General features: G+C 44.7%; 1 protein-coding gene across 1 annotated transcript in view; it reads right to left on the bottom strand.

Annotated features, from left to right (window-relative positions):
- Positions 1-4,402: 4,402 nt before the first annotated feature.
- The window catches only part of TMCO1 (transmembrane and coiled-coil domains 1), a 222,114-nt gene continuing 211,551 nt past the window's right edge, over positions 4,403-14,965 (bottom strand). The window contains exon 7 of the mRNA XM_086956986.1: positions 4,403-5,590. Within this exon, the coding sequence (XP_086813112.1) occupies positions 5,492-5,590 (99 nt within the window). The 3' untranslated portion in view covers positions 4,403-5,491. The remainder of the gene's footprint in view (positions 5,591-14,965) is intronic.

Raw genomic sequence — 14,965 nt, 5'->3', positions numbered from 1 at the left:
GACGCACGCTAGGGGTGTATCTATGCATCAACATAAAAAGAAGACTTGCGCATGCTCGTTATGGTGATTGTCGACAAGTATTGCGTGAGGGTAATAAAGTAATGTGAATAAAAAAGGCAATTTGAATGAAGGCAATATGAATGAAAGAGGCAATATAGTGCTTAGTATTTCAATTTTAAACATAATAAAGCATCAAATTTCAAATGTGGAAATATACACAGGCAACACAATGTACGAAGGATACAAAATGTACGAGTGGAACCAATCTATATAAAGTTAATGTGTGTGGGTAACCAAATGTTCACTTTTGTTGGAAATAGTTAAAAAAGGGTAACTTGATAAATAAAAAATAGTCAACAGTGGATACTGTGTGGAATCAGTCCGAAAATAAAGTGTCTGTAAGTAACAAGTAAACTCCATACGATCATTCATGCCATGGGGCTTCATGGAACATAAAAGATTAATCCAATGATTTTCACGCTGCAGAAGGAAGTTATGATTGTCCCTTCCTTCACATTTTCGATACTTTCCAGCACACAGAATTTCAATTGGCTGATGTGGCCAGCTTCCAAAAAATGTTAGGCCACTGTAGATTTAATTTGTTTTGTTCTTATGTTTGATTTGTGCTCGTTTAAAGTTATTTTGATTTTTCTTTCCGTTTGGCCAACATATATTTTCCCGCAAGGGCATTTTAACTTTTATAAACAACATTAGAGGTGTCGCATATAGCTGTTGTCTTAACCTTGATTTTATGACCTTTCATCAGATGATTGATGTATACTCCTTTGATGACATTATTGCAGTTGTTGCAATTCCAACAAGGTGTGGTACCCTTAAATGCTAGTCTTATTGTGTATAAGTCAGGATGTTTCAGTCTTTCGCCTATATTTTTGCCCCTTGTGTAGGCGAAGATTGGTTCTTGATCAAAGATATGGTTAAAATCTTGTTCCAATCTTAATAATTGGCAGTGTCTTTTGATGATTCGTATATAAGCAACACTCATGGTGGAGAATTTTGATACTACAGTAAGTTGATTTTTTGCTGATTTACCTTGTGCTGATAATAGTTCTGGTCTGGATTTGAGTGCACAACGTTTACTAGCTTGTAACAAGACCTGTTCAGTATATCCACGGGCTTTGAAACTCCGGGTTGTTTCTTCTAATTGTATTGATGCTCTAATCGGATTAGAAACAATTCTTTTTGCTCTTAACATTTGAGTGTAGGGAAGATGTTATTTGAGTGATGGTGGATGAAAGCTTTGAAAGTTTAAGGTGTTGTTTCTGTCTGTCTTCTTTCTGTATAAATCAGTATCAAATCCTGAAGGAGTTCTGGTTACTCTGACATCCAAAAATGTTTTGGAATGTTTTTGTATATCATGGGTAAACTAGATACGTCTGTCGATTTGGTTGAATTTCTGTAGCACATCCCTTAAGATGAGTTCTGGACCTTTCCATAATATGAAAATATCATCTATGAACCTTACAAAGAGTAATTTATGTCATCCACGGCTGTACTGTTAAAATGATGTCTTCCTCAAATCGATTCATGAATGTATTTGCGTATGCCGGTGCCGCAAAGTTGCCCATGGAAGTACCAGTTTTTTGTTGGTACCATTCATTGTTCCATTTAAAATAGCTGTGTAATAGCGTAAATTCCATTAGGAAAACCTTCAAATCGTCATCATATGCAGTTTGTAACACGGCGTGTTCAACTGCCTCTATCCCTAGTTGGTGGGGGATAGATGTATATAATGAATTAACATTCACTGTGCATAATAATATTTCCTCATCCTCAACAACGGTAACCTGATTAAGTTTGTGGAGAAAGTATATCATGTCTCTTATGAAGGTACTCATAGTTGTTACACAAGGCTGCAAATAACGGTCTAGAAATTCCCCCACTGGTTCGTGTATACTCCCTTTTGTACTGACTATTGGTCTGCATGGAGGCTTCATTGGATCCTTGTGGATTTTTGGAACTATGAAGAATGTGGGGCTTTTTGGGTTGGTTTGTATTAGGTACCATTTGGTTTTGTCATTGATGGTGCCGTTATTGTATGCTTTTGGATGATGTCTGTTAGAGTAGCAGTGAATTGATCTGTGGGATTAACATCCAATTTCAAATAGGTCTATGAATCCATAAGGTGTGAGGCAGCTTGCTCATTGTAGTAGTTTGTGTCTAAGATGACTAACGCGCCACCTTTATCAGCCTTGATGCATGTAATGTCAGTTCTCAATGAAATTGCTTTTACTATGCCTAATTCTTTAGCTGTAAGATTGTTTTATTTAGATTCTTTGGCAGTAGAGTTTTGTTATATCCTTTTGACCAACATTTCGAAAATATCAAGACTTTTATGGCTGATAGGAGCCATATATATGCTTTTAAGTTGTAATCCTTTGAGTTGATCCTCTTGTATGTCTTTAGGAGCCTCTATCACGTTTTCAAAGAAGAGAGGTAACCTAAGTTTCCTCATCAGTTTAAAGAAGCTGATATTCAGCTCCAGTGTGTTGGTGCCTGCAGTGGGTAGGAAAGACGTGCCTTTTGTAATGTAATGAGTTCTAGGTCGCTGAAGCGATAGTTAGAAATGTTAATGACAAGATTATCTATTGATTCCCTTTCTTTGCCGTCACCGTACGGGTCTGTGGATGTCCTTTGTCTCTCTTTGGTTTCATCTTTTGCTCCTCCTGGGTCGGCCTGTCCTTCAGGGCCTACCTCTAAAAAAGGCTCTCCAGAGGTTTCCACGGATAATCCTTAAGTTGAAGGGGCTACGTTTATTGTGGTTCGGGGGAGTCTTTCACTTTTTTTTTATTGACTGGTGGTTTCACTGTCTGGTGATGAAGTTTCATCATTTTTAACTATTTCCAACAAAAGTGAACATTTGGTTAACCCACACACATTAACTTTCTATAGATTGGTTCCACTCGTACATTTTGTATCCTTTGTACGTTTTGTTGCCTTTGTATATTTCCACTTTTGAAATGTGATGCTTTATTATGTTTAAGATTGAAATACTAAGCACTATATTGCCACTTTCATTCATATTGCCTTCATTCAAATTGCCTTTTTATTCACATTACTTTATTAACCTCACGCAATACTCGTTGACAATCACCATAACGAGCATGCGCAAGTCTTCTTTTTATGTTAATGCATAGATACACCCCTAGCGCGCGTCACTAATAAACGCCCACACTGTAATGCATCGGCACTCGCGGAGAATGATATTTGAAATAGACACCAGCGTTTGAGCGAAACATCACACGTACCCTAACTTACTCAGTAACTCGGTAAGCGCTTAATACTATGTAATATTGCATGGCAGAGACTTTGTTACTTTTTTTTTACTTTGGCATTTTAATTCTTATAATCATACAGCCGATAGAGTCTTGTCACTTTCACTTTCCCGTTTTAACATCCACAGTACTGCATATACACAAGCGCCTCAAGCAGGACTTAACCCGGTTTCAAAACCTGCATTGCAATCTCTCGCTCTTAGCTACATCATGCATCGGTATTCACGGAATGGGCACGAAAACATACGCGGTCGGTCACAAGTTTTTTAATCATTAAAACGAATGGACGCTTCACTATATTTTCCTCACAGTCAACAACATTTTACCAATACGTTAACCCCTCCCTATCATGTGCACATTCTCTCACCCTTTTACTTTTAAACCGTTCACCTCCGGCATCGTACCACAGAGGATCACTTTGCTAATAATCACTCGTGACTTCACTTCATGTATATTGAACTCCCCTTACTTCATGATGTTATCTTTCACAGAATATCCCCAGATGAAGACACTTCTTGCCGAAATGCATTGGGAGGATTAAAATAATATGGAAAATACTAATGCATTCTGTGAGTTGAAGTAACCTTTGTGATGATAATTGGATATCGTTTCAACAGAACTGTGATTTAACAGTTCCAAAAAAACTTATTGACAACGTATTAAAAGGAGTTTCTTTATATGGACATTCGGGATTTATCAAACAAACCTTTATAATAAGGACTATTGTCTGTTGCCCGGGGGACATATCCTGTCTCTATAGGAATGCATCTTAATTCACGTTTAATCACACTCCAGTTCAGAGAGTGATCCCTGGAGCACGACAACTTCAAAACTTCACTTTTAACGTAATAGTGCACTCTTTCTCATCCATTTTGATCCTTTCTTTTAAAGTAACACCTCATCTGTAAGGTGAAGCAATACTTGAAGTCACACCGTGTACCCATCACAAGGCCTGGCAGAGTGGACATGTTGCACTGATTCCATTTTAAAAACAATAGCTCATCAAAGCACCAACGCAACTTTTCTTACTTAAGATTATGTTGCTGCATTGAATGAACACTCACTGTTCACAGTCACTTGCAAACGAACCAAGAAAAGAAACAAGCATGTGATTTAAAATAATTATTTTATTCTTTGTACCTTTGTGTTGCGTTGCAGCACCTCCTCGTCGACAAACATTAACTAATGTTCCTTTCGTCTGGCTTATCAATTTTTATTAATCCTGCCCGGTTAGAGATGCATTACCTTAAGCACAGCTTAAAAATGTCGTTTTGCCTTGGTTAAACTGCCTGCAGTTTGGCAGCATTTTATGATGCAATACTGAATTACACAAGCAGTCTGGTCGTCACCTAATGCAGTGATGTTTGAAGCCTACCCAACTGGGATGTCATGTTATGCTTTTGTAGATCCCATGGATACAGTATTCTGCAGATAAGGCAATGTTCCTGATTTTTTGAACAGTTTCAATACTTGCCAAAGTTTTTTAAGTATTGGGTTTTTGAGTTCCAAATAAGTAATGGTACACAGCTAGTGAACTGCAGCTTTGAACAAGTAACATCAGATGTGCACATTTATAAATAAAACTTTTTTTTTTAAACTATAGCTGAAAATCTAAAGACATTCAAATTTTTCAGTAGCGAATTAGCAATAGCAGTTATCACAATATTAAACAAAGGCTTTGAGAGAGCACCTTTCAGCCAGTCACTTTACAGCAATGCCTACCTTGAAAAGATAATGTGTGGTGGTTGATCAGCACAAGGAGATGGTGGGTGGATGTGCCTAAGCCTACAATGTAATATTGTATCTACTAACTGTCCCTAGGGCTTAAAAGAGATGGGTCCCAATAACTTTAAGAGCCCTTCTTTGTGTCAGTCGCTTTGATGTGGAGCGCTGAGAGATGAGCAGTACTTCCAAGTAGCTCTAGCTGAGCAATGTTTCTATACCAAATTCCATGTAACGTTGCAATCTTAGAAGCACTCTTTTTTGAAGGCCAGAATTGTATCAACTGCCGTTTCACTATAATATTTAGGAAGAATTGATAGCAAAGGAGCGCCTAGAAGGACCCGTCAGGCAAGGCGGAAATACTGCAGGTGGATTTGGGGGTGGGAACGAAGCTTATGTTTCTCACTCCTTGCCGCAAACAGAAGAGTCTTAAGACATTCATCCTGTAGGAACGCCCATTCTTCAGGTTTCCAAGATTACGCAAATTTCCCTGCCTGTGGTGGGGGGCCGAGGAATCCCCCAGCCTGCTTTGTCGCTGCTCGGGACGGAGCTAGGCCTAGCATCTTCTGGATGTTCTGCAATAAAAACAAAATTGCAATAAATGGGTGTGTAGTGCCACTAACAACAAATGCATATCAACTGTACTTAGTGCAGAATAAATGCATCAACACTGGCACTGCATTGGTAAATATTAGTGAAAGCACAATTAATACACTGGAATGTTGAGGTCTCCATGGAAGACAATGGATTAACTCCGAGCTTATAATGGCTGGTATAAGCTAGAGGCTCCAAGATTTCAACGTTTGTCTTCATGTTTCTCCCTTATTTATTTAGAACATTCTACCCTCAGTGGGTAGAATGTTCTAATAGCCCTTCTGCTTCGGTCTATACCTTTTGTTAAAGCCCCTCACCCTCGTTATAGGATCTCACCTGCACCTCAGGCCTTTAACTTTGGTTCAGAGCCTTTAACAGGTATAGCCCAAACAGCGCTCTATAACAATATCCACACATGATAATACTCAGGGCATGAGTCGAGGGTACACGCGGGTAGACTGGGTCTACCCACTTTTTACAGGGGGGACGCATTCTACCCGGTCAAGAGGTTAGGCCCCACAGATATGTGTTCAACTTGTCCAGTGCAATTTTCCGACACCAGGACATATTCAGCAGCGCTTGCACGTTGTCTGCTTTCGTTCCGAGCAGCAATGTGCAAGCGAGGAAGCTGCTTATCAGATATCAGTGGGCCCATAACAAAGACCGAAGTTAAGGAGCCATCGCGTCTCCTTTTGTTGTAAGATCCCGGCTGGGAGCTATCTGGAGTCTCATACATAGATGCTAATACGAAAGAGGGGAAAGAAAGGCACAAAGCTTGTACCCATTACACAAATACGAGAGGCATGGTATTGACTTTCTTCAGTCCCTATATATGAGAGAGAGAGAGATGCATGCTCTGTAAGAATGTCCAGTGTGTTGGTCTGTCTCAGTATATAGACAAATTTAAATACTACTATTTGGTTTTATTTATTTTATAGTGCTATAGTCCTACTCATCCCATTGCACGGTGTCAGAGTGCTTTACATCACACGTACAACACATTATACATTGACATTAAATCATATCCGTGATAATCAATGTACAGGGTGCGTTACATAAGGCAGTGAGGGTTACAATCTGTAGGAGCCACATTTCCTTCATATATCACAGTATTATATTAGGAGGATTACAATTTATGAACTTCAAGTAACAAAAGGAGCTGTGTTAAAAGCAGTAACCCACTTACCAATTTACAAAAAATAATACAAATCTCACATCTGCACGATACATGGTGTGCTTTGCATGAGACATATTAACCCTCTATGCTACTTTGATTCTTAATAACGGAGTCTAGACAAAACACAGATCTCACCAGCAAATAAGTTAACCTCCAGAGTGATCTTTCCATTGTTTTAATTATTCCTTGAGATTTTGTTGCCGCACACAGATCTCTGTGATCTTCTATGGCACGAAGCACTAAGCACCTAGCACTTCAGAAAAAGTTAGGCAGCGAGCTACCATTTGTTTTAATTCATTTTATCTTTGTGATCATTGTTATTTGCACTCACCCACTTACCCTTGCACCATCTGTCATCCCTTGCAGCCGATTAGGTGCTGTCGCAGGATGCTTTGGGGGTAAGCCGCCATATTGCTGGGAGTCGCAGGGTTGCGGTCTAGCTCATTTGACCCTGCAGCCCTCTTCCTGCATAAATGTCCGTCATTTCCCGTCCGCGCAGCGGGCGCACCAAAGGCGTGCCCGTCTGCGCCTAACCGGGTCCACTCCAGGGGCCATATCCCCTGGTCAAACTCAGTCAAAGAAATGTATCTACGGGGCAGATCACCTGCACGCGCTGAGACCCACATCTATACAGGGCTGAATCACTTTTGACATGAAGGATTAATTTCCCCAGTCCTGTTCGTACTGCACCTTCTCTCTGGATGTACCCCAGTTGTGTTGTTGTTGCACTTCGCGTGTCACTACCTCCTCTAATCCTTCTTATACGTTTCTTAGTTTGAACTGCAGCTCCTTACCTAAACATAAACGTGAGATTTTTGATCTTTTAATTGAAGAACTACCCGACGCTCTATTTATTACTGAAACGTGGCTGCATGAAAGCTCCGGTCCAGACATAGCGGAAGCACTACCTTCTAATTACGCCATTGTTAAGAGCGACAGACCCAATAAAATCGGGGGTGGCATTGCGATCATATTTAAGAACAACTTTCAATGCCAGCTCGATCCTGTTATTTTAAGTAATTGCGAGGCAGCGCGTTTTAAACATGCCCTTCATCCTAAGGTTACTCTTAAAGGCCTTTTGGTCTACCGCCCTCCCGGCCCTGCGAATGCCTGGTCGACACAACTTTCTGATTACATAGCCTCTATTCTTACAACTTCCAGTAATTTTTTGATTTTAGGTGACTTTAATGTACACCTGGAGGATTCTAAGAATAGTATAAGCCGAAACTTAATTGCCGATTTGGAAGCTATGAATATCTCTACATAATCGGGGCCCCACGTACAGCTGTGGTCATTTTTTGGACCCAATTTTCTCCAATGTTCCTTATCTACATTGTTCCCCTGCTTTACCCGTCCTTTGGTCTGACCATCATCTCATCAGATTTATGTTTACAGCCACTGACGTACTGCCTCATTGTAGAGTCCCATCCGTCATGATGAAAAGGAACTGGAAAAAGCTGGACATTGTCTCTCCTAATAATGTTCTTGAGACTCACCTTCCCACCGACCCACTTAAGTCGATTGATATGGATACTGCACCAGGTATCACAACTTCCTGGCTCCTTGATGCTATTGAAATCTGTCTTCCTCTTTCCCATAAGAAGGTGGCTAACCACAATACACCGGCACCCTGGTTCAACGAAGCAATAAAAACGGAAAAGTTGCATTGTAAAAAACTGGAACGTATTTGGAGAAAGGACTATTCCCCTACGGCAGGTCTCAACTACAAAAGCAAATTGAAGCGCCATCATAAAGCCAGTGCCCTAACTAGGCCCGACTGTCACTAAAACGATAACTGAAGCAGCAAATAAATCCAAAGTACTCTTTGACTTGGTTAAAAATCTTGCTGGCTCTCAAACCACAGCTAAACCTCCGCCCCTGTCTAGTAGGAAATGTGATTAACTTGCTCAGTTTTTTATCACAAAAATCGATAAAATCTACTGAGATATCTGACCAAAGCGGTAGCAAAACCTCTCCCACATTGCCTGCTAATCTAGGGGATTCAAGAAATATGCTACTTACCAGTATGCATCTGTTCTTGGCATGTAGGGCTGCTGACATTCATATCTGTGCATAGATCCCCGCCTAGTGTTGGGTCCGGATGATTGCATGTTGTTGTCCTGGAAGAGTCTTCGAAGTATCACGAGATAGGTGGCTCCTCCCTTGGACCACAGTGCGCATGGGCATCCTCTCCATCCTCCGATTGTTTTCGCCATTGTGGCAGAGATGGAGTATAGTACAGTAAGAGATGTCCGTGCGAAGAGTGAATGCTGCGGCTGCGACAGGCACCAGGGAGGTGGGTGGGCGATGTGAATGTCAGCAGCCCTACATGCCAAGAACAGATGCATACTGGTAAGTAGCATATTCCGTTCGAGGCATGTGGGCTGCTGAATTCATATCTGTGCATAGAATGTATAGCAGTATTTCCCCTAGCGGTGGCTACCTGTGTCAGTCGCAGCAGTCTGGAAAAGAGTTTTAAGAACAGCCTGTCCTACAGCAGCTTGCCGTTTTGAATGTACATCTACACAATAGTGTTTTGTAAACATATGTGTGGTTGTCCATGTGGCTGCTTTACAAATTTCGTGTAAAGGAATATTACCCAGGAAAGCCATGGATGCCCCTAGCTTGCGTGTGGAATGCGCGCCCTAGGGGGAACTGTTAAGGTGCGTTTGGCTTTTAAATAACATATTTGGATGCATTTAACAATCCATCTGGCTATACCCGATTTTGAAATAGGGTTACCTTTGTGTTGCGGTGAGAAAGCAACAAACAACTGTTTTGTTTGTCGAAATGCCTTAGTTGTGTCTATATAGTATAGCAGAGCTCTCTTGACATCTAGAGTATGCAAGGCCCTTTCAGCTACTGTCTGTAGATTTTGAAGGAACACTGGCAGTTCGATGGTTTGATTTATGTGGAAATGGGATACCACCTTTGGCATGAATGTAGGGTTTGTTCTGAGAAGTACTCTATTTGCATGTATTTGGATGAATGGCTCTTGAATAGTTAGGGCTTGGAGCTCGCTAACTCTTCGAAGTGAAGTAATGGCAATAAGGAAAGCCATCTTCCAAGTAAGAAATTGTATTTCGCAAGAGTGTAGTGGTTCAAAAGGTGGCCCCATAAGTCTGGTTAAAACAATGTTCAGATTCCAGACTGGTGAAGGTGGGTGTCTTGGAGGAATTACGCGCTTGAGTCCTTCCATAAACGCCTTCATTGCTGGCACCCTAAATAGTGAAAGGTGTTGCCTGTTTTGAAGGTATGCTGCTAACGCAGCTAAATGTATCCTGATGGATGAATATGCTAAATTGCAGTGTTGTAGGTGCAAGAGATAGCAAATGATGTTTTGAGTTGAGCCATCAAGTGGGTTTATATCATTGTTACTGCAGTAAATGACGAAACGTTTCCATTTAGCTGCATAACATGCCCTGGTGGTGGGTTTTCTTGCCGCCTTGATAATGTTCATACAGTCTGGAGGCAAGTTTAGGTATCCGAACTCTAGGATTTCAGGAGCCAGATCGCCAGGTTCAGCTGTTGCGGATCTGGATGTTGGATTTCTCCATGGCTCTGAGTTAGGAGATTGGGTGTGAGCCTCAGTCTTTGATGAGGCACCACTGACAGTTCTAGGAACGTTGTGTACCATGGTTGCCTCGCCCATGTGGGAGCAACTAGGATTAGCGTCAGTGAATGTTGATGTAGTTTGCGTGCCACTAGCGGTATTAATGGAGCTGGGGGAAAAGCGTACGCAAATTTGCCTGACCAGTTCATCCATATCGCATTGTCTTGCGACTGTGGAAACCTGGCGGCAAAGTACTAGCATTTTGCGTTTTCGCTTGTGGCAAACAGATCTATCTCCGGGTGTCCCCACTTCCGGAAGAATGGTTGGAGCACTTTGGGGTGAATCTCCCATTCGTGCATTTGTTGACTGTGCCTGCTGAGCAGGTCGGCTACTTGATTGTCCTTGCCTGGGAGGTGCTCTGCCATGAGAAACATGTTCCTCTGAATGGCCCACTTCCACATTGCTTGAGCTAGGTGCGACAGCTGTGGTGAGTGTCTTCCTCCCCGTTTTTGAATATAGTACATAGCTGTCATGTTGTCCATCCGGATCAACACAGTTTTGTTGCATAAGTGTGTCTTGAACGCTTTCAGAGCTAGAAAGATTGCCATCAACTCCAGCAGGTTTATGTGCATCTTCTTTTGTTGTACAGTCCAGAGTCCCTGGACTGTGTAATTCAGGATCTGGGCTCCCCACCCTAGTAGGGATGCGTCTGCGGTTAACACTATTTGTGGGACAGGCTCTTGGAACAGTCTACCTTTGCAAAGGTTTTGTGGATTCCACCAATGCAGAGAGTTGTATGCACGACTGGTCACCAACACTAGGTCCTGTAATTGCCCCTGAGCCTGATTCCACTGCCTTGCTAGGCACTCTTGGAGCGGACGCATATGTAGCCTGGCACGAGGGACTATGAATATGCACGAGGCCATCATGCCTATTAGTTGCATAAACACTCGAGCTGGTAATAAGTGTTGAGGTCTGAAACTTTGGATCAGTGTTTGCATTCAGTTGATCCGTGCTGCGTTGGGATATGCTTTTGCTGCCAGTGTATCTATAGTTGCTCCCAGGTATTTTTGTACATGGGAGGGTTGCAGATGTGATTTGGGGTAGTTTAGCGAGAAGCCTAAACTGTGCAGGAGATGGATGGTTTTTGACATGTGGTTGGCACACTGCTGGGCCGATGGCGCGTGTATTAGCCAATCGTCCAGATATGGGTAGACATGGATGTGTTGCCTTCTGAGATGTGCCGCCACTGTAGCTAGACATTTGGTGAAGACTTGTGGGGCTTCTGTGACGCCAAATGGTAGGACTTTGAACTGGTAGTGCTGTCCTTGAATGGTGAATCTGAGATACTTTGTGAGCAGGGTGTATTGGAATATGAAAGTATGCGTCTTTTAGGTCTAGAGTTGCTAGGAAGTCTCCCTGGCGAAGCAATGGCAAGACTTGCTGGAGAGTGAGCATTTGAAAATGCTCCGACAAAATGTACAGGTTGAGGGGCCTGAGGTCCAATATTGGTCGGAGAGACCAGTCTTTCTTTGGAATTAGGAAGTATAGGGAGTATACTCCTGTTCCCTGATGTTGCTACTAAGCGGTAGGACTTGGCACTGCCAGATCCTCGCATTTTCCCGTCCCTCTGTGAGATATGATTCTGGTTACTCTTTATGGGGACAATCATGTAATCTTAGCGCCGGGACACCTCCGTCGGAGGTAGCTGTGCGCTCTACAAGCTTCATAAATAAATAAATAAATAGTGGGACTGGTTCTATGGCCCCCTTTTGCAGCATACTGATGACCTCTTGCTGCAGTAGTGTTATATGTTCCTGTGACATAGGACGGTGCACGGGTGGTATGTTGGGAGGTGTTGAAGTGAGTTCGAGGCAATAGCCATGTTGGATAATTTGCCTGACCCACTTGTCTGTAGTGATATTTAACCAGACTGGCAGAAATTGTTGTAGTCTTCCCCCGACCGGTGTTATATGGTCTGGGGGCAGTGACAAGAAGTCACTGTTTGGTGATAGTGGAGGATCTATTTGCATTGCCTCCACGACCCCTTCCTTTGGTGTTATTGCCCCTGGACCACGCACACAATTCAGCGAAGACATTACGGACTTCATCAGCCCACACGACCTCCCCTCCGCTGACTACCCCCTCCTAGGGGACCTCAACTTCCACCTGGAGAACAACAAGGACCGCAACACCGTCACCCTGCTGGACAACCTCGCACTCAAGCAACTGGTCAACACCCCCACCCACTACGCCGGCCACACACTTGACCCCCTCCTCTCATCCAGCAAGCACATCACCTTCAGCCACTCCACCGGACTTCACTGGACCGACCACAGCTGCGTCCACTTCACTTCAGCTTCAGAAAAACCACCACCCACCACCACCGGCAACAGGTTCCCCACAGAAGCTGGAGCAAGATCACCGCCGACCAGCTCACCGCCTCCCTCAGCCAGAACCCACCTGCCAGCACACCGGACCCCAACGAAGCAGCCCGCAACTTCACTCAATGGCTGACCGCCTGCGCCGACGACTTCGCACCACTAAAGAACCCTCCCAGCAAACCCAGAAGCAAGAAGGCCCCCTGGTTCACCGACGAACTCAAGGACTCCAAGAAGACCTGCTGCACCCTCGAGAAAGCCTGGCTCCTCGACCGGACCACTGACAACATGACCGCCCTCAAACACGCGACCCGCAAGCACCACCAGCTCATCCGCACCACTAAGAAGAAATCACTGAAGGATCGACTGGACAACAACGCCCACGACAGCAAGGAACTCTTCAGCATCGTCAAGGAGTTCTCCAACCCCAGCACCGGCAACAACGACATCACCCCCTCACAAGATCTCTGCGACTCCCTCGCCTCGTTCTTCCACCGCAAGATTGCCGACATCCACGACAGCTTCAGCACACCCTCCTCGGAACCAACCGTCGAACCAACGCACCCCACTGCCACCCTCCGCACCTGGACCGCAGTGACCACCGAAGACACAGCCCGCACGATGAACACCATCCACTCCGGATCTCCGACGGACCCCTGCCCCCACCACGTCTTCAACAAGGCCGACTCCACCATCGCACCCCAACTCCAAGACGTCATCAACACCTCTTTCGACACCGCCACCTTCCCGGAGATCTGGAAGCATGCCGAGCTCAGCGCCCTACTGAAGAAACCAACAGCGGACCCCACCGACCTCAAGAACTTCCGCCCCATCTCGCTCCTCCCTTTTCCAAGACGGAAGTCCTCATCCTTGGGCCATCACCCACCGCCTGGGACGACTCCTGGTGGCCCCCAGCCCTGGGCACCGCCCCCAAGCCGACAGACCACGCACGCAACCTGGGCTTCATCCTGGACTCCTCCCTCTCGATGCCCAGACAAGTCAACGCCGTCTCCTCTTCATGCTTTCACACCCTCCGCATGCTCTGCAAGATCTTCCGATGGATCCCGATCGAAACCAGGAAGACGGTCACCCAGGCCCTCGTCACCAGCCGGCTGGACTACGGAAAGACCCTCTACGCCGGAACCACAGCCAAGCTGCAGAAAAGACTACAACGCATCCAGAACGACTCATCCTGGACATCCCTCGACGCAGCCACATCTTCGGCCACCTGAGGAACCTGCACTGGCTCTCCGTCAACAAGAGGATCACGTTCAGGCTCCTCACCCACGCACACAAGTCTCTCCACAACCTGGGCCCCAAGTACCTCAACGACCGCCTGACCTTCCACACGCACACCCGCCAGCTACGATCCACTAGCCTCGCCCTCGCCGCCGTACCACGCATCCGAAGAGCCACCGCCGGAGGCAGATCCTTCTCCTACCTGGCGGCCAAGACATGAACTCCCTCCCCATCCACCTTCGGCTGACCCAGGACCACCTCGCCTTCAGGAGACAACTCAAGACCTGGCTGTTCGAGCAGTAGCGCCCCCCCCCCCCCCCAAGCTCCTTGAGACCCTTCCGGGTGAGTAGCGCGCTATACAAATGTTATGATTGATTGATTGATTGATTATCCACCCCTGTTGGTGTTTTCGTTGTACCTGGATTGCGTGTTAGTCTTGTAGGTGGAGGATTGCTGTGAGGTATTACTTCTAGCTCCTCCTCTATAATTGGAGCGACGAAAGGAGCCCCGGTGTTGTTGGGATTGGAGAGCTCCCATGGACTTCGCTGTTTCCGCATCCTTTTTCATTTTGTCCAGAATTGAGTCAACTGCTGGACCAAAGAAAAAGTCTGGGTTGTGGGCTGATTAAGAATAGTGGATTGTACTTCATTCTTAAAACCTGATATGCGAAGCCATGCGTGGCGCCTTAGCAGCACGCTTGTATTGATGGATCTGGCAGCTTTATCAGCCGCGTCTAGGGCACATTTAATTGAGGCATTGGTGATGAGTTTCCCTTTTTGTATCAGTTCATCTGCTTGCTGTTTATAAGGGTCAGGTAAGTGTTGGAGAATTTCTTCTAAGCTGTCATAATGCGCCCTGTCATATCTGGCCAGCAGGGCCTGTGTATTGGCAATTCTCCAAGAGTTTGCTGCTTGAGCTGCTACTCTTTTGCCTGATGCCTCAAAGATTTTTGACTTTGTCTGGAGGAGCAGCCTCTCCGGTGGTCTGGGAGTTCGCCCTTTTACGT

This window comes from Lissotriton vulgaris, chromosome 1_1 (genome assembly GCF_964263255.1).
Source record: "Lissotriton vulgaris chromosome 1_1, aLisVul1.2, whole genome shotgun sequence".
In the NCBI taxonomy this organism is placed as follows: Eukaryota; Metazoa; Chordata; class Amphibia; order Caudata; family Salamandridae; genus Lissotriton; species Lissotriton vulgaris.
The sequence above is the reverse complement of the archived record's forward strand: the minus strand, read 5'-3'. Positions and strand labels throughout refer to the sequence as shown.